This window comes from Budorcas taxicolor, chromosome 13 (genome assembly GCF_023091745.1).
Source record: "Budorcas taxicolor isolate Tak-1 chromosome 13, Takin1.1, whole genome shotgun sequence".
NCBI classification, from domain to species: domain Eukaryota; kingdom Metazoa; phylum Chordata; class Mammalia; order Artiodactyla; family Bovidae; genus Budorcas; species Budorcas taxicolor.
The window spans coordinates 64,230,614-64,251,580 of NC_068922.1; the positions used below are offsets into that span (position 1 = coordinate 64,230,614).

Consider the following 20,967-nt stretch of genomic DNA (forward strand, 5'->3'; position numbering starts at 1 on the left):
CTCTCTTGTTAAAACATCAGTATTTCCAAAATATTCCTGTAAATTTTTCTGCTGCAGTTGAGGCCCTGCTTTCCAGATCTCTGAGAGGATTCTGAATTCCATTCTAGCTCGTATGCTGTGTAAATCAGCCCCTCTCATCCTGGTGTCACCTATAAATTGATAACTGCCAGGCCTGAGGCTTTATTTACATCTCTGACTAAAATTTGAAAGACTTTTTCCCCACAGATGGATCCATTTGTTCCCATCTGAATCAACAGAAGAGATAATTGGTAGTTTCTGAGCAGCCTATAAAGTGCTCTGACATTTTCATTAACTGAGGGGCAGGAAGATAGCATAAATCATGATTTTGCTGGTCAAGAAAATTATTTCACAGCCGCAGTTTACTAGAAACAAAACAGCCTTCCATACTATAATGGAATGAATTGTGTCCCCCCACCCCAATTCTTATGTTGAAGCCCTAATCCACAACATGACTGTATCTGGAGACAGAGTCTTTAGGGAGGTAATCAAATGAGGTCGTAAAATGAGGTCCTAATCTGACAGGAATGATATCCTTATTTAAGAGGATGAGACACCAGAGCTCTCTGCGCATGTGCAGAGAGAAGGTCACCCTGAAGGCGTGAGAAGGTGGCCATCTGCAAGTCAGGAAGAGAGGCCTCACCAAAACCATGGCTGATGGCACCTGCATCTTGGACCTGTAGCCTCCAAAACTGTGAGAAGCTAATTTCTGTTGTTTGAGCCACTCAGTCTGTGCTATCCTGTTATGGTAGCCAATCCTGACTCTTAGGTATACCTCTATTTCCTTAAACAACTAAAAGCAGAGCTACCAGTCAGATCCTGCAATCCCACTCCTGGGCATATATCTTGGTGGTTTAGCCACTAAGTCGTGTCCGACTCTTGCTACCCCACAGACTGTAGCCTGCCAGGCTCCTCTGTCCATGGGATTCTCCAGGCAAGAATACTGGAAAGGGTTGCCATTTTCTTCTTCAGGGTATCTTCCCAACCCAGGAATCAAATCTGGGTCTCCTGCCCTGCAGGCAGATTCTTTACCAACTGAGCTACAAGGGAAGCCCTGCATATACCTGGAGAATACCATCACCCAAAAAGATACACACGCCACAACATTCATCGCAGCACTATTTATAACAGCCAGAACACAGAAGCAACCCAAATGTCCACTGATGGATGAATGGATAAAGATGTGGTATTACAATGGAGTATTACTAAGCCATGAAAAATGAAACAGTGCCTCTTGAAGCAACACGGAAGGACCTACAGACTGTCATACTGAGTGAAGGAAGCCAGAGAAAGATAGATACCATATAATACCCTTTATATGTGGAATCTAAAAGTAAAAAAAAGGTACAAATAAGCTTATTTACAAAACAGAAATAGAGTCATATATGGAGAAAACAAACTTACAGTTACTAAGGGGGAAGCAGGGGAGGGATAAACTGGAAGACTGAATTGACATATACACACTACTATATATAAGATAGATAACTAGTAAGAAACTTCTGTATAGCAGAAGTTCTGCATAGGGAACTCTACTCAGAATTCTGTGATGACCTATATGCGAAAAGAATTTCTTAAAAAAGTGGATGTATGTATATGCAAAACTGATTCATTCTGCTGTACAGCAGAAACTAACACATTTTGTATCAACTATACCTCAATAAAAAGAGACTGCTGAAATGACAAATGATTTAAGAATATTACATAAACTTAGTTGATAAAGCAACAGCAGGGTTTGAGAAGACTGACTCCAACTTTGAAGTAAGTTCTACTATGAAGAGCTTTGCCTGCTACAGAGAAATCATTCATGAAAGAGTCAATCCACGTGGCAAACTGCTATCTTATTTTAAGAAACTGCCACAGCTACCCAAGATTCAGCAACCACCACCCTGATCAGTTAGCAGCCCTCAACACTGAGGCAAAGAGATTATAACTCTCTGAAGGCTCAGATAATGACTAGCACTTTAAGCAATATTTCTCATTAAAGTATGTACTTTTTTTTAGATATTGTGCTATTATTACACATTTAATAGACTAAGTATAGTGTAAACATAATCTTTATATGCACTGGGAAACCAAAAAGTTTGCGTGACTCTATTGCAGTATTTGTTTTATCACAGTGCTGCAGATACTGGAATCAAACTTCCAGTCTCTCTAATGTATGACTGTATCTATCTTTCTCTCTGCGTGTGTGTGTGTGTGTGTGTGTGTGTATACACACACACGTGCTAAGTCGCTTCAGTCGTGTCTGACTCTTCACATCCCCATGGACTGTAGCTCACCAGGCTCCTCTGTCCATGGGGATTCTCCAGGCAAGAATACTGGAGTGGGCTGCCGTGCCCTCCTCCAGGGGACCTTCCCCATACACAGACACATACACACACATACACACATACACAGCATATAGCATCAGTCAGCGTCAGTTCAGTCGCTCAGTCATGTCTGACTCTTTGCGACCCCATGGACTGTAGCATGCCAGGCTTCCCTGTCCATCATCAACTCCCAGAGCTTGCTCAAACTCATGTCATGGAGTCAGTGATGCCATCCAACCATCTCATCCTCTGTCATCCCCTTCTCCTCCTGCCTTCAGTCTTTCCCAGCATCAGGGCCTTTTCCAATGAGTCAGTTCTTTGCATCAGGTGGCCAAAGTACTGGAGTTTCAGCTTTAGCATCAGTCCTTCCAATGAATATTCAGGACTGATTTCCTTTAGGATGGACTGGTTGGATCTCCTTGCAGTCCAAGAGACTCTCAAGAGTCTTCACCAACACCACAGTTCAAAAGCATCAATTCTTCAGTGCTCAGCTTTCTTTATACTTAACTCTCACATGCATACATGTGAACTGGAAAAACCATAGCTTTGACTAGACTGACCTTTGTCAGCAAAGTAATGACCAAAGATTTTTTGTATATAGCATAAAGACCCAGAAAAGGTGTAGCAGAACAAAAGATATATGTACTTTTAATTTTGATAAATAATGGTGCTTCACATTTTTGAAATTCTGGATTAAAAAATCTGATGGCTATGGACTTGGTCCCCCAAAATAACGAACAGATACACACAAATTTTACATACTCTAAGTGGACCCAAGGAGCCCTCATATGTGATTCAAATCTCTAGAAATACTGAAAGAAGATTTAGGAAGGGATCTCAGTGCTACAATGCTACAATGTCAAAATTCTGACAACTTAGAGAGTTTACCTTGGTTAATTTCAGCTGCAGAAGGCCCCAAGCTCAAGCTCTTCTTCTGCTGAGCATTTTTGGCAAGAAGCGTATGCTTGTCATCATTCCCTGTATCCATCTCTGAAATGGTGACAGCCAGAATCCGGCAGAAATTAGCAAGCTGTTGCTGATCAAAATTGGATACTAAGGAACTCAGATTGGGGACCTCATCTAGTCGGATCATTTCCTACAAAAGACACAAACAGAACAATTCCCATGCTCAGTTCATCTGAGACTGAATGTGCCGCTCTGCTGCATTCCCCTAAGAACGGAGCCTGGTATCTAGACCACTTAGGTTCAAATCCCAGCTCCGCAATTTGCAGCTGTGCAACCCTAAGTAAGTCATGGAACTTAACTCTTTGTTTTCTCATTTGTTAAACGGAACTAATCTACCTCACAGTCTTGGTTTGAGGATTAAATCCTTTAAGCGCCACTATTTGTATTCTCTACCTTTGCTCGTATGTCCCATTTTGGCCTAAAAAAAAAGTCTACCATTCAAGTTTTGTGACTGAGAAATTGCCACAGATGTTCTCTTTTTAAGACATAAAATATTTTAAACATAGCTGAAGGCCCGTGTGTGTCCCTATCCAGTTGCCTTCATTTCTTTCCCCTCAGAGGTAACCATTACTTTGAACTCTATTTATTATTTCTACACATGTTCACACTTACAAATATTTCCACAAAAATACATGTTATTGTTCACAACCTACTATGTATAAAATAAAGATATAACGTATAGCACAGGGAATGCAGCTAGTATTTTATAACTTTAAATGGAGTATAACCTAGGGACTTTCCCAGTGGTCCAGTGGTTAAAAATCCCTGCCATGTAGGGGATGAGGGTTTGATCCCTGCTCAGGAAACTAAGATCCCACATGCCTAGGAGCCACTGAGTCTGCATGCTGCCAACTACTGAGCCTGCATGCCACAGCTACAGAGTCCATGTGCCACAACAAAAGATCCCATGCGCCAAAACTAAGACCGGATGCAGCCAAATAAATTCTTTAAATAAATTTTAATGGAGTATAATTTTTTAAAATTTTGAATCACTAAGCTGTATACCTGAAACTAATATAATTATACCTCAATGAACAAAAATATATGGTTTTCTTCTGCATGCAGTGGGATTGACATATTATACCCTATTTTTCACAGTCAACACTGTAATTTAACTTTATTGATACAAGTAAGTCTGGTTTATTCATTTCTCACTGTTTTACCCTATGATTTATTCAATCTTTCTCTTTTTAAAATATGTGTATGTTAAGGTGGACTACAATTTCTCACTATTAAACAAATTTGCAATGAACGTTCCCACAGGTGTCTCCTTGCGTACCTGCTTATGTAACCAATTATCAAGAGTAAATGATAGTAGACATTCTCCCCTTTTCCTGTAATAGAAGTATCCCCAACATTTCAGGTTCAGTTTAATGTCTGCTATAAATTTTAACAGATAGTTAATATCACCTTAAGGAATTTTCTTTCTATTCCTAGCTTTTATCATGAATGAGTGCTGAGTTTAATGAAATGCTTTTTGTTGTTTGGTTATATTCTCATTTCCTTTCTTTCTTAATAGCCACAAATGTTGCACATACATCACATGAGTTTCTCTCCTTGAAGCAGCCTGACATTCTTCAGAAAACACCTGCTACCCCTCATCCCCTACATTTACTCAGCTTTCACTGGATTGGGTATTTCTCTATTACTGCACCTATCACAGGAACTTGAAGTTTTCTATTCTTGCATCTAATTTCCCGAATAAACTGACACTGTCTTGAGGGTGAGGTGTGTCTTACCTCCTCTCCAGAGCTTCAGTGCATAGAACCTGGTAGTGAGGGTCTCAGTAAGTATGTACTGAACAACTGGATGATTCCTAGAAGCCCTCCTGAATCCTCCTCCCACTTCTGGTTGTCTGTGGAGGGGTATTTGAGAACAACTTCTTCCACCTTTGCTTCTCAGTAACAATAGTAACAATAAATGTTGGCTATTGTTATTATTGAAAACTGGGACTTTCAGCTTATCAGTTCCTCTGCTGCTGCTGCTGCTGCTGCTAAGTCGCTTCAGTCCTGTCCGACTGTGCGACCCCAGAGACGGAAGCACACCAGGCTCCCTCGTCCCTGGGATTCTCCAGGCAAGAACACTGGAGTGGGCTGCCATTTCCTTCTCCAATGCATGAAAGTGAAAAGTGAAAGAGAAGTCGCTCAACTCTTAGCAACCCCATAGACTGCAGACTACCAGGATCCTCCGTCCATGGGATTTGCCAAACAAGAGTACTGCAGTGGGTTGCCATTGCCTTCTCCCTCAGTTCCTCTAGCCCTGGCTAACTTAGGGTGTGGGGTTACAACCCAGGCCCTCCCACTCTTCAGGTGCACTTCTTTGGGTTACATTTTAATTTTTATTTAATACTTGGTATAATATATGCTACAAAGTAAAACAAAGTGAACAGCTATGTGTGCCTTTTCTATCACATTTCTTTGTCTCTCTACCAGAGGTAACCACTATCCTGAATTTTATTATTGTTTTTTCATTGAAAAAAGTTTTGTATAATTTGAGTTTGCCTATTTTTGAGCTTTGTAAAAATGATATACTATAGACCATCTTCTTTGACTGACTTCTATCAATAATTTTTATGATTTGGCTATGTTGCTGCTTATAGCAACATTTATTGTATAATATCCCATTGTGGGAATAGAGGACATTTATTTATCCATTTTCCTGTTGATGGATCAGAGAGACCTGATTTCAGGCTCTTAATCAATAATGCTATAAATGTTCTTATGTGTTTCTTGATGCACAGGTGCAGAAGTTTTTCTCGGGCAGTGGCTTCCAAACCATTCTGACAATACTCAAGAGTAAAAAATAAAACTTCCATCACAACCTAGCAAATATACATAGGTGAACGCATAAAAATGTGTATACACATGGAACAAAAACTTGCACAATACATTTTGATCTTTTCTATTAGCTGGTAGATCCACTGAATTGATTTCACACCCTCGTGGCTTCAATTTAGTGTTTCTATTTCTAAGAATCACTGTTCTGGGGAGTTCCCTAGTGGTCCAGTGGTTAAGAATCCACCTGCCAATGTGAGGGATACAGGTTTGATCCCTGGTCCAGAAGATTCTACATGCCATGGAGCAACTAAAAGCCTTTGTGCCACAACTACTGAGCCTGTGTTCTAGTGCCCGCGAGCACTACTACTGAGCCCACGTGCTGAAGCCTGTGCACCCTAGAGCCCATGCTCCGAAAACGAGAGACGCCAATGCAATGAGAAGCCTGTGCATTCCAACTAGAGGGGAGCCCCTGCTCGCTGGAACTAGAGAAAGCCTGTACAGCAATGAAGACCTAGCACAGCCAAAAATAAATAAATAAAAGAATCACTGTCCTGGAATTGAGCTTCCCCACAAGCGTGCCTGGGCATAGGTTACAGATGTCCTAGGCCACGATACTAACGCCTCAGTCCTCAAGGAAATGCTTCCATAGGTGTGGGTCACAGGGAAGGCACATATTCAACTAGAAAACAAAATAGGTTTACTCCACTGATACAAAAAGGTGTCCGCAGTAATGTGTTTGCAGTGATACACATTCTCATGGCAGTTAAGCATCTTCTATTTATGGATCATTTGTCTCTCTTCTGTAAAATGCTTGTTCCTATCACTGCCCATTTTTCTACTGGGCCATTTGTCTCTTCCCTGCTGATATGTAAGAATTCACGATAAATTCTATTGTTGCTTTTGGTCATTTTTGTTGTTTGTCTGGCCATGCCACGAGGCATGTGGGACCTTTGTTCCCTGGCCAGGTATTGAACTCATGCTCCCTGCAGTGGAAGCTCAGAGTCTTCAACCACTGGAGTGCCAGGGAATTCCTCAAGATAAATTCTGAATACCAATCTTTTGTTAGTTGAATGAGTTGTAAATATCTTTTCCCAGTTTGTGGCTTGTGTTCCCACTCTATGGTGTCTATTCTTTCCAACTAACATCTAGCAGAACTCATCACCATTTTTGGCAACACAGAAAAGTATGAGAGGGGAGACAGCACACAAGGGACAAGGGGGCAAAGTTATGAAGGAGCAATCCCAGAGACTCATGCTGAGATTGTCAGGGAGTTTGGAGTTTCCACCTTGGAAGCCCCTTCTCACAAACTGGAACGTACAATTATTGGAAAAATAACAAAGCCTTTTCATCAAAGGGCACCAAAGGGTCTGTCTGGGACCTGCACACATCTCCAGTGTGTTCCTACAGACAATGGGTCACTTGTGCATCTTTGGCCTGGGCAATGACAAGCAGAGCCCGGGGAAAGTGCAGCAGGATGACAGAAGTGAAAGCGGGGATCTCCACAATGCACATGGTGCTCTTTTCACCGCAACAGCAACTCTAAGAGCAATGCTAACTCCACCTCCTCAGTCGTAAAAGAAAGAAATCTGCCAACTGACACGGACTGGGGGAAGAAAACCAGGTTCTAACAAGCATTATGCCAAAAGCTAATACAGTGCTTCTCTAACATGTCTACAGATGTGTTCTGGGGAGGTCTGTGAGTGCTTGATGACAAGTTTTTACTTTAGTGCTTTCGATTACAGTTTGCCTTTAAAAAAAAAAAAAGCATATTCTGCATCATTTGAAAGTCTGTCTTAAGACCAAGTAGTAGGATTTCAGTGCTCATATTTGTTATTTCCTATGTTGGTCTCAATTAAAACTAACTGCTGAAGATTAATGAGAAAAAACACAGGTGAATGTAACAAGTGAAAGTCAAACATCACCACAAGAAAGCTTCACAACAGTTCAAATATAGAGAAGTGGTGGCAAAACAGAGTCCCTGCACAGCACACAGCAGAAGAGCTATGCGAAAAAGATCCTGCATCATAATAGAGGGACAACTTGATTTCAGCACAGTAACATTAGCTGACACATTAAATTCACGTCAATTTGTCCTGAGTTTTATAATTAGTTTGATTTCAATCTGTCTTAATTTTTATAGTCACTTAAGACCTGTTATAAGGAGCATAACCTAGTAAATATATTTAACACAAAAAAATAACTTTTTTGTGTTAAATATATTTAAGTATTTAAAAATATCTTTAAGTATTTATATGTTTATATATAAATATTGTTAGCATATACTATAATAAATACTATATACTTATAAATATATTTAAGTATTTATAAGGAATATGGTAAAATTCTTCTTTGAAAGAGCTCTTGTATATACTCATGTTTAAAAATACAACTGTCTGAGACATTCTGCTCCACCCAGTCATGCACCAGCTAGAGGACCCAGCTCACCTTTTTAACACCCAAAATATCTTCAATGAGGGTTGCTGTTTGTAAGAATGTCTTCTTACTCGTCATCAGTGTAAACAGGAAGATCACAAAGTCATTTTTTTCCGCCAAACGCTTTGTAACCCCTTCCGTCTATCAAGGGAGAAGAAAAGACAGAACAGGTTAAAATCACAAAATAAAATATGAAGGGCAAAATATACCCTGCAGACACTGGAAAAGCAATTCCATGCTATACCAGGAATTGTGGCTGAGATAGTAAATTCCTACAACTATATAAAAAACACTGTGTATGAATGCATTTTTTCTGGGGAGGAGTTTTTAAATAATATCCATCATAGGCTCTTAACCTAGTATCTGCCTAGTATTTAAATCAAGCGCTACAAACCAGCACATAGTAGGCCAAGTTTTATTTGGCCAGCAGCACCTTTTAAAATTTGAATTTAAGTCTTTAGACAGGACAATCTTACTCCAGGTTAGTCACAAGTTCCCACTCTAAAACAGGCAAACCTTTCTTGTTTGCTACCTGATCCTTGGAGGCACTGGTGTTTGCAACTTTAAAAGCCCTAGGTTTCCATCTAACCTGGATGTAACTCAAATCAGCACAAGGTTGCACTGTATCATCCTATCTTCTTTATGTTTTTGTTTCTTCTTCTTTCTTCTCTTTCCTTTGTTTCACTTTCTTTCTCGTTCCTTTTTTTTTCTTCCTTCTTTCCCTGTCTTTCCTTCCCCTTCCTTGCCCTTTATTAAAACTGAACTGTGTTCTACTGGAGTATCATTAACATTAGGTATCATTATTAAGAAACACTCTCGTAAGACTGCCCCATAAGACTATTAACAGCATGGAAGTTGTGAATGATGGAGTCCTTACATCATACATGCATCATCTTTTTTTAATAAGAACAATTTCTTACTGGCTTTAGTTATAAGAGTAATTGTGCACTATCTGAACAATTAGCTTATTTTTATCTTATGGGTCTGTTTGTGCCTACCTGTGCCACTAGCTACATGTGACTACTGAGGACCTGAAATGTGGCTAGTCTGAACTGAGATGTGCTGTGAGAGTAAAAACTACACTGGATTTTCAAAGTTGAAAACAAACAAAGAATGTATCATTAATAATTACTTATATTGATTACATGTTATCTCACTAATAATTATTCATGTTGATTACATGTTGGAATAGTATTCTTGACATACTCAGTATTAAATAAAATACACTGTTAAAATTAACTTCAACTATTTCTTCCCACTTCTTTTCTTACTTTCAAAAAAACTAGCTACGAGGACATTTAAAACAACCCAGTAATCGGAGAAGGCAATGGCACCCCACTCCAGTACTCTTGCCTGGAAAATCCCATGGACGGAGGAGACTGGTAGGCTGCAGTCCATGGGGTCGCTAAGAGTTGGACACAACTGAGCGACTTGACTTTCACTTTTCACTTTCATGCATTGGAGAAGGAAATGGCAGCCCACTCCAGTGTTCTTGCCTGGAGAATCCCAGGGACGGGGGAGCCTGATGGGCTGCTGTCTATGGGGTCGCATAGAGTCGGATACGACTGAAGTGACTTAGCAGCAGTATTCTGGAGTGATGGGTTATTTCATCTGTTTTTGGAGTATTGAGAGACCAGTATAATACATTTTTATACTTTTAAAAACGTGGTACACAGAAGCAAACACAAAATATACATAGCCTAAAGTGAAAGTGGATAGTGAAAAGGTTGGCTTAAAGCTCAACATTCAGAAAACGAAGATCATGGCATCTGGTCCCATCACTTCATGGGAAATAGATGGGGAAACAGTGTCAGACTTTATTTTGGGGGGGGCTCCAAAATCACTGCAGATGGTGATTGCAGCCTTGAAATTAAAAGACACTTACTCCTTGGAAGGAAAGTTATGACCAACCTAGATAGCATATTCAAAAGCAGAGACATTACTTTGCCAACTAAGGTCCGTCTAGTCAAGGCTATGGTTTTTCCTGTGGTCATGTGTGGATGTGAGAGTTGGACTGTGAAGAAAGCTGAGTGCCAAAGAATTGATGCTTTTGAACTGTAGTCTTGGAGAAGACTCTTGCGAGTCCCTTGGACTGCAAGGAGATCCAACCAGTCCATTCTGAAGGAGATCAGCCCTAGGATTTCTTTGGAAGGAATGATGCTGAAGCTGAAGCTCCAGTACTTTGGCCACCTCATGCGAAGAGTTGACTCATTAGAAAAGACTCTGATGCTGGGAGGAATTGGGGGCAGGAGGAGAAGGGGATGACAGAGGATGAGATGGCTGGATGGCATCACTGACTCGATGGAGGTGAGTCTGAGTGAACTCCGGGAGTTGGTGATGGACAGGGAGGCCTGGCATGTTGTGATTCATGGGGTCGCAAAGAGTCGGACACGACTGAGCGACTGAACTGAACTGAACTGAATCAGTGACTAAAAATGCAGATTAGGTGCAGGTTTATTACATAACTCCTTTTTTTTTTTTTAAAGAAAAAACAGCTCCAAATCTTCACGGTTTTAAAATTCTACATGTCTTTTACATGTGTTATTTAAACGACCTCTAAATGGTTAATGTACAATGAATACTTTTTTTCTGAAACTGAACCATGAATTCTGACCTCATCAATATGATTATCCTAAACAGAATAAGAGAGTGTTGGGAAGGGCTGTGTGCTGCTTGGAGACCACCACCAGCACATGCCTTCTTGTAGAATCCAGGCACCCAATCTGTGCAAAACGCTTTTGAAGACTAATGATTATGGCTGATTTTAAAGTCAGTCAATGGAATTAGAGTTTCTTTTTGTTTTGAAACATCAAAGGGCATTTAAAAAAATAAATGAAGCAATTTGCTTTCAGTCTACAGAGGTAAACTCAAAATTATGAATATCTGCATGCAGTAACACTCCTTTTCAAATATTTTGAAGAATTTATACTTTTTATAAAGCATGTCTTAAAGAGTTTAAGTTTTCTGATACTGGTTTCACAAAATGACAAATGCTGCTAACAATAACTAACAGTGAATATCTAAGTTCAAGCTAATGTATATGTAACAGGCAATTAAGGTGGCTAATCATAAGCCACAATGCACGTTTTCCCTACGAAAAAGTGAACTAGTTTGATCCACATTTCTAGAGTTACTTGGGTAGAAAAACAAAAACAAAAACCACTTTAATTCAGCTGAGAGTTTTAATGAATTTATTGTTCCTAAAATGTAACCAGGTAAATAGTAAATGATATGCACCACTGAACTATACTATTATTTTAACTTTTCTATAAAAAGATGGCCTGCTGTGTTGGAAGGGATTAATGAGCACTGTTGGACAAATGAGAAAAATGTCACAGAATGTCTCAGTTTCTTCCATAAATTATACTTTCTTCTTCCACGACACAGGTTTCACTCTATAAAACTTTGTCCCCAAAGGAACTTTAATCTGTTTTGTGCTTTTTTGGCCTGACAGTACTCCGTCTCCATCACTTTCCCAAAGACCTATGGTCTTTAAGATGCACCTGAAGCCTGGACTGGGATGTGGGTCCACTGGCGGGCACGGTGGCTGGGAGCTGGAGAGTGGGGACTGGAGAGCAGTCCCGGGGCCAGGACCCCAGGACCGCGACCTACCACAGAGAGATGGCCTGAGGGAACAGGAAGGAGGAAATTTCTGGCAAGGAGTCCCCCCAGAGGAAAGCTGCACAGCGATGGAAGCAGGGCACCACTGCTGAGTCACACATGGGGGTGCAACTCCTTTTAAATATTTTATTTCGACAGATCCGTAGACTAAGCTTGTTTTAGCCTTTTTTGGTGACGGTAGTCTTTGATGAATCCTTCTGAACTCTGAACTTACTGACAGTTTAGGCCCTTAAACTATTTTTCATTTGTATGCTGGAATCAAGATTGCCGGGAGAAATATCAATAACCTTAGATATCCAGATGACACCACCCTTATGGCAGAAAGTGAAGAGGAACTAAAAAGCCTCTTGATGAAAGTGAAAGAGGAGAGCGAAAAAGTTGGCTTAAAGCTCAACAAGGATCATGGCATCTGGTCCCATCACTTCATGGGAAATAGATGGGGAAACAGTGCAAACAGTGTCAGACTTTATTTTTCTGGGCTCCAAAATCACTGCAGATGGTGACTGCAGCCATGAAATTAAAAGACGCTTACTCCTTGGAAGGAAAGTTATGACCAACCTAGATAGCATATTCAAAAGCAGAGACATTATTGTGCCAACAAAGGTCCATCTAGTCAAGGCTATGGTTTTTCCTGTGGTCATGTATGGATGTGAGCATCGGACTGTGAAGAAAGCTGAGCGCCGAAGAATTGATGCTTTTGAACTGTGGTGTTGGACAAGACTCTTGAGAGTCCCTTGGACTGCCAGGAGATCCAACCAGTCCATTCTGAAGGAGATCAGCCCTGAGTGTTCTTTGGAAGGAATGATGCTAAAGCTGAAACTCCAGTACTTTGGCCACCTCATGCGAAGAGTTGACTCACTGGAAAAGACTGATGCTGGGAGGGACTGGGGGCAGGAGGAGAAGGGGACGACAGAGGATGAGATGGCTAGATGGCTGGATGGCATCACCGACTCGATGGACGTGGGTTTGGGTGAACTCCGGGAGTTGGTGATGGACAGGGAGGCCTGGTGTGCTGCAATTCATGGGGTCGCAAAGAGTCAGACACGACTGAGTGACTGAGCTGAACTGAACTGAAGACATACCTCCCTTGCTCAGGACCTCAGTTTTTATTTCCTGTATGTTTCTAGTTATATCCAAAGCTTACCCCTTTTTAATTCTTTTTATTCAAATGGTCTATCATGTATGTTGTCAAGATCTTTGTGGATGCTGATTTTTACCTTAGGATATCAACCCTGAACTAATAAACACGTTATTCCTAAAGGTAACATAAAAAGAACCTGAGTGTTTAGTGCTATATTTCTATTGCAGAGCACTGTTCTAATAGATGCTTAACTGTGTTAAGCATTGAAACATATTTCCCTATTTGTGTTGGTTGCTAAGACGCTTAAACCCAAATTTGTACCCCAATTCATGGTACAGATGATTTTATGTTCAGCCCAATTCCTGGATACCTGCAAAGGGAATCTGTGTCTTACAAAAATTAACACTGTATATTGCTTTACAAAGTGCTTTCACATCTATCATCTCACTTAATCCTCACAATAACCCTATGGTGTTATTAGTATGATTACTAACCACACTCTACTAAGAAATGAAACTGAAGCACAGGGAGAATGAATAAGCAAGAAGACAAGAGCCAGAACCCCAAGTCAACTTCCAGCACTAAGTGCTATGCTCTCTCTACCAAACGGCTTCTTCTATTTACCATTCTTTCTCACTCAGTGATCAACCTAGATGAGTGTCCTGCTCAATAAAAGGTGGGCCTTCTGGTTCTTATTCTGTTTTCTAACAATAAAAATGAAGGAGTAGGCACAGTAGAGTTTAAAGAAATCCTAAAAGGTCATAGACACTCTTCCGATGCTTGCATCCATTTAACAAGTATTTGTTCAGTCTCTGCTTGGACTCCTCCAGGGCTAGAGTTCAGTAGCTGTTGAATCAGCCATGGTTCTTAACAATTACTATGAAATTTTGCCACCCCACAATTTCTACCTGTTGGTTCTGGTTCTCGGGCACACATAAGTCCATAAGTCCAATTCTCCAATGTGTGAAGATAGCTGTCATGTCTACCACCCCCATTCAAATCTTCCTTCCTCAAGCACTGCAGATCTGGTAGGGAGATAAATGAGGTCCCAGTGGCAGGGGTACTTACACAGACACAGGTATTATACAAGATGCTCAAACAGTCCTTGGACATTTCATCACTTACTGAAAGTGAAAGGGGAACAAGTGGTTATTTTTCTCACTGGAAAGACAGTACAACAGAATCAAATTTTTGAACATAAGAACTGTTCCTCATAATCCCAAAATGATTATTTTCCTTTCAGCATACCTCCTTCCAGTCCTTATTTACCCGAGTTTCAGGATGCCTATCAGAACCTACTAACCAATGTGTATATAGCTTTTCGGTCTGATATACTATTATGCTTATTAGGCTCCACAGTCTTCATAATTTCAACCTGTTGTGGTGTTACCATTTAATAAGCCATGTTTCCTTTGTAGCTTGCTTAAAATCATATCCAGCTTTTTTTTTTTACTTTTGCTATTTAAATAGGCTAGAAATAACGTAATATACAGCCTTAATTTTATGCTTGTGTTGAACTGGTTCCCTAAAACACATTTCCAAAAACAGAATTGTTAAGAATCCACTAAAACTAAAGTATCAGCACCATGATTGTTGTTATAAATCTCCATTGAAAATTCTATTAGCAGCAAACAAGGAAGTCATTTTTACTCCAGACTCAAAGTGTTCTGTTTTATTATTTGTGCTAAATAAAAGGCTTTTAATCCCTAACCTACTGACTCTAATAAAGAACTAGTTACTTCTCTGTGAGCAGGAACAGAAGAGTATGACAAAATGGAAAATAAATTTTCATGACCTCAAAAGCAGGAGATAATAAAGCTGAGTACGAACCATGGATAAAGTGTTTTGTTTGGCATCATTTTTTATTTTTAAAAACTGTTTACATTCATTCCCATGCTGCCACAAACTCTAAAACGTTAGGCTTCTCTTCACAATTCCAGTGGGCAGCCCTGCCAAGCTAGAGTGACCAGAGGTCTAACTGACATAATCTTGAGACAGTGGAGATGTTCTATATCCCTCATCACTGCTTTTCAACCTAAGGGGGCTTTTTGGTTTATTTCATGACTTCAGAGCAGGCTGGAACACCAAATCAGTGTATTTCAGTACTTCCAGACCTTCATTTTCAAAGCAAATTGGAATTCACTCACTCATCAAATATTTATTCAGCATCCACTCTAGAGCAGATACAGAATATATGGAGGTTAGCGGGGGGGGGGGGGGGGGGGGGGGGAACAAAGCCTCACAGAACTTATAAATTTAGAGGGGAAGAGAGAATAAATAAGTACACCAACAGCTAATTATACGATGCTACTTGCTACGAGGACCAAGGACATGAAGAACCAATTTAGACAGGATACAAAGGTACAACATCAAAGATGAAAATAAACCCTCTTAACCGCTCCTGCACATATAAACAAGGCCTTCCTTATACACTATGTCATGTTGATTTTGTTTAGAAGAAAAATTTTTCATTAAAAAAAAAAATAACTGATGTTTGTAGCAAACATTCATCATATGTTAACTGATCCCTGGCTTGAAATGTCAAAGTAAGTGTACTTACAATTTTTTAAAAAATTATAAAAGGACTACCTAAAAATAGTATTTGCAACATGTGTAAGTTATAAAGACTAATAATAGGACAATACCCATATACCCACCGCCCAATTCAAGAAATTATGTGCTATCTTAACACTCTGACTTTTCACCACACACATTCTGGTAGTAACGGAACTTTTTACAAAGAGCATGAATAACCTCATAACAACAAAAACAAGACAATAATTTAAAAAAACAAATGATCTTGCCAATTTTTTCCTTACTCTCTCAATTAATGATGTGAGAAATAAGAATTTGCAAAGAAAACATAAAAGCTGAACCCAAAGACTGTTAGAAATTACAAAGATGCAATTCTTTTAGTCCAGTTGTTTTCATACTTTTTGATTTAAAGCACCAGATTTGTATTTTCTACCGAGTATACAATAAGGAGAGCAGTTAGGCAGAGAATGTTCTACAGCTGAATGTAAGGCATGTCCTCAGTCTGAAGGGAAAGAAGAGACACTCCTGGGAATCACCACAATAGCAGGTTAGGAAATGAGCACCAGTAGCTGCTGAGTATACTTACTTTTCAGCTTCTGTCCCCGAATAGAAATTGTAGGCCTCATAAGAATTTCTACAAGGAGCTATTAAAAAAAAAAAAAAAGGATAAAATCTTCAAAATTCAAAGCACAACTTATAAAACAACCTTTGCTGTGCTAACTCATGGCCCAAATATCTGTCATGGTACCGCAAGACTCTTTTGTTCCCAACACAGGGAAAAGGCAGTGAAGTTCAGGGAAATGAGCACTGTACCAAGAGTCAGGAAACCTGGGTTCTAGTCACAGCTCAGCCACCTATTCTCCATGTAAACTTGGGCAAGTCAGGGCCCCACCATGGTCTCAACTCTCATTTCAAAAGAATGTTAGATTAGTTAACCTCTGGGATCCAATATGGCTTCAATTTTTTAAAAGGTGCAGAAGAACATTATAACAATGATTACTCTTGCTTTAGAATATTTATGTTCTTTTATAAACACAAGTTTATAAAAAGAATCACAAAAGATACACCATAAACTAACACTGATTTCCACAGGGGGCTGGAGAGGATATGCATTCACTTATCATTTTACATACCTTTAGTACAACATATCACTGTTTAAGGGCTTCCCTGGTGGCTCAGACAGTAAAGAATCTGCCTGCAATGTGGGAGACCCAGGTTCAACTCCTGGATCAGCAAGATCCCCTGAGAAGGGAATGGCAACCCACTCCAGTATTCTTGCCTAGAGAGTCCCGTGGACAGAGGAGACTGGTGGGCTATATATAGTTCATGAGGTTGCAAAGAGTCAGACATGACTGAGTGACTAACATCTTCACGTCATAACTGTTTAAACTGTTTATAATAAATATGCAGTTAAAAGCTCATTCTGGAAAAAAAAAAAAAACCACACATTTTGTTGGAAGAGAGTTTATAATGATAAAAGGGTCAATCCAGTGGAAAAGATGTACCAATAATAAACATATATGCATCTAACAACAGAGTCTCAAAATACACGATGCAAAAACTGACAGAACTGAAGGAAACAGACAAGTCAAAACCAGTAGTTGGACAATACAATACTCCACTCTCAATAATGGAGAGAAAATGAGGTATCACCAAACAGAAGACGTGAACACGATAAACCAATCAGCTCTAACATATAGCTATAAACTTCTGCCCAGCAAGAGCAGAAAACATGTTCTACTAAAGCACACATGGAATACACACTCATACACAGAAGGATACTACTCAGCTATAAAAAAGAACAAAAATTTGCCATTTGCAGCAATATGAACAGACTTGGAGGACATTATGCTAAATGAAATAAAATAGAGAAAGACAAACACTATATGAATATCACTTGTATGTGGAATCTAAAAAATAAAACAAAATAGCGACTACAGTAAAAAAGGAAGCAAACTCACAGATACAGAGAACAAACTAGTAGTTACCAGTTGTGGGGAGGGGCAACATAAAAGTGGGGGAAGTACAAATACTGAGTGTAACACAGGCTACATGAATGTATTATAAAACAGGGGGAAGATAGTCAATATTTATAATAACTAAAAATGGAGCATAACCTTTAAAAACTGTGAATCACTATGCTGTACATCTGTAACTTATATAACATTGTATAGCAACTGTACTTCAGTAAAAATGCAAAAAATTTCTCTTAAAAGGAAAAAAAAAGGAATTATCTCAAACCAATAGCCTAATCTTTTACTTCAATTCAGTGGAAAAAAGAGGTGTAAGCCAACCCCAAAGCAAGCAAAAGAAAAGAAACAATAATGATTAGAATGGAAACTAATTTAGCAGAGAATAGAAAATAACAGAGAATATCAAAGATATCACCACTGACCTTATGGAAAAGAAAAACTACCTTCCTCCTGATGAATATTTTTGACTATTATATGTAATGTCACACTAAGAATTTTTGTATACAAAGCTTTATCTCATTTTGACTTATGTCCTCAGAAGAGAGTCACATAAACACAAACAGAGCAAAATCGTAGCGATCTTTAAGATTTTAAGATGTATTATACAAAAGCTTTTCAAAGAGATGCCCTGCCTTTCAGTCATCCCAGGAAAGTATGAGGCGCTCATCCTGCATAGATTATTATATTTAAAACATGATGTACTATGTCAATGAACAAATTAAAAGTCCTTGAATGCCAAGCGTGGATTATACCTGGCCCACAGACGTAATCCATGTGGTCCACATCTACTAAAAAGCTGTGATTCTACTTACGAGTCTAGATTTCCTACATCTCTGAGGGCAAAGGTCAACAGAAATGGAAGTCATTTCCCCATAAAAGCAGGCATGTACTCTCCAGTTCATCTCAGTCCCTGCAGTCATTTAATTTATGTAGATCATCTTACTCTGGGCCTGCTTCACTATATACCTACTTGATCCTACAGGCATCTAACTTTACAAACTCTAGGATACACTTTCCAGTGTTACATTAGGAGTTTGTTCAAGTTGACAAGGAATGGTCTAGCCACCACTTCACTTCAGCTAAGCATTAGGCAGCATGTTGAAAAGGGAATTACTTTGGAGCCTTTCTGGGGATTGGCAGCGGGAGAAATATAGAACTTTGAAAGGTACTTTTAGAAGCAAGATGACAAGAGTATTCAGCAAGAAGAAATGCATGCAAATAATGGTTAGTGAAGAACAAAATGATCCAAGCAAAAGCCTCTATCTGTAAACAGACTGAGATTCTTGGAGAAGCTAACCTAACTCAAAGCAGGGAAGAAAAACTCCACAAAATCAAGAACTAATGGTCCGGAGATGTCCTAAGATGGGACGTGTACCTCCAACAGAAAAGCCTTGTTCCCACTGCAAATAAGACACCAGGCTAAAGACTCCTATCTTCTTTTTCCTCAAAGGAACTCACTGGTTTATTAAGCAAATTCTTTGATGAACGATTCAGAAGTAAAGGCCCTTCAAACTGGCCAGTAAGTAAATGCGACAGGACCGCTAGGATTGCTAAAGAGGGAATGGTGGGCAACAGTTGAAGGAATACAGTCTATGACTCATGCTATGGATGTAAATGTTCAACACTCAAATTTTGCTTTGGGGAAAATGGCATCTTTTGAAATGTTTTTTCAAATTGAAGTAATAATATGATAGCAAACACTCTCTTCCAACAACACAAGAGGAGACTCTACACATGGACATCACCAGATGGTCAATACCGAAAACAGACTGATTATATTCTTTGCAGCCAAAGATGGAGAAGTTCTATACAGCCAGCAAAAACAAGACCAGGAGCTGACTGTGCCTCAGACATGAACTCCTTATTGCCAAAATCAGACTGAAATTGAAGAAAGTAGGGAAAACCACTAGACCATTCAGGTATGACCTATATCAAATCCCTTATGATTATACAGTGGAAGTGAGAACTAGATTTAAAGGACTAGATCTGATAGACAGAGTGCCTGATGAACTATGGACAGAGGTTCGTGACATTGTACAGGAGACAGGGATCAAGACCATCCCCCAGAAAAAGAAAGGCAAAAAAGCAAAATGGCTATCTGAGGAGGCCTTACAAATAGCTGTGAAAAGAAGGGAAGCGAAAAACAAAGGAGAAAAGGAAAGATACATCCATTTGAATGCAGAGTTCCAAAGAATAGCAAGGAGAGATAAGAAAGCCTTCTTCAGTGACCAGTGCAAAGAAATAAGAGGAAAACAATAGAATGGGAAAGACTAGAGATCTCTTCAAGAAAATCAGAGATTCCAAGGGAACATTCCATGCAAAGATGGGCTCAATAAAGGACTGAAATGGTATGGACCTAACAGAAGCAGAAGATATTAAGAAGAGGTGGCAAGAATACACAGAAGAACTGTACAAAAAAGAGCTTCACAACCCAGATAATCACACTGGTTTGATCATTCATCTAGAACCAGACATCCTGGAATGTGAAGTCAAGTGGGCCTTAGGAAGCATCACTACGAATGAACCTAGTGGAGGTGATGGTCCAGTTGAGCTATTTCAATCCTAAACGATGATGATATGAAAGTGCTGAAGTCAATATGCCAGCAAATTCAGAAAACTCAGCAGTGGCCACAGGACTGGAAAAGGTCAATTTTCATTCCAGTCCCAAACAAAGGCAATGCCAAAGAATGCTCAAACTACCGCACAATTGCACTCATCTCACACACTAGTCAAGTAATGCTCAAAATTCTCCAAGCCAGGCTTCAACAATATGTAACAGTAAACTTCTAGATGTCCAAGCTGGTTTTAGAAAAGGCAAAGGAACCAGAGATCAAATTGCCAACATCCACTGGATCATCGAAAAAGCAAGAGAGTTCCAGAGAAACATTCCAAAAAAACACCTATTTCTGCTTTATTGACTATGCCAAAGCCTTTGACTGTGTGGATCACAATAAACTTGAAAATTCTGAAAGAGATGGGAATACCAGACCACCTGAACTGCCTCTTGAGAAATCTGTACGCAGGTCAGGAAGCAACAGTTAGAACTGGACATGGAACAACAGACTGGTTCCAAACAGGAAAAGGAGTACATCAAGGCTGTATATTGTTACTCTGCTTACTTAACTTATATGCAGAGTACATCATGAGGAACGCTGGGCTCTAGATGAAGCACAAGCTGGAATCAACACTGCCAGGAGAAATATCCATAACCTCAGATATGCAAATGACACCACCCTTATGGCAGAAAGTGAAGA

General features: G+C 39.6%; 1 protein-coding gene across 3 annotated transcripts in view; it reads right to left on the reverse strand.

The window, feature by feature from the left end:
• TRPC4AP (transient receptor potential cation channel subfamily C member 4 associated protein) overlaps positions 1 to 20,967 on the reverse strand; it is a 70,458-nt gene that overhangs the window by 29,709 nt on the left and 19,782 nt on the right. For all 3 annotated transcript variants that reach the window (XM_052651398.1, XM_052651397.1, XM_052651396.1), the window contains exons 4-7: positions 16,327 to 16,384; positions 14,274 to 14,329; positions 8,516 to 8,644; positions 3,216 to 3,423 (exon numbers count right to left, since the gene is read on the reverse strand). In XM_052651398.1, the coding sequence (XP_052507358.1) occupies positions 3,216 to 3,423; positions 8,516 to 8,644; positions 14,274 to 14,329; positions 16,327 to 16,384 (451 nt within the window). The remainder of the gene's footprint in view (positions 1 to 3,215; positions 3,424 to 8,515; positions 8,645 to 14,273; positions 14,330 to 16,326; positions 16,385 to 20,967) is intronic.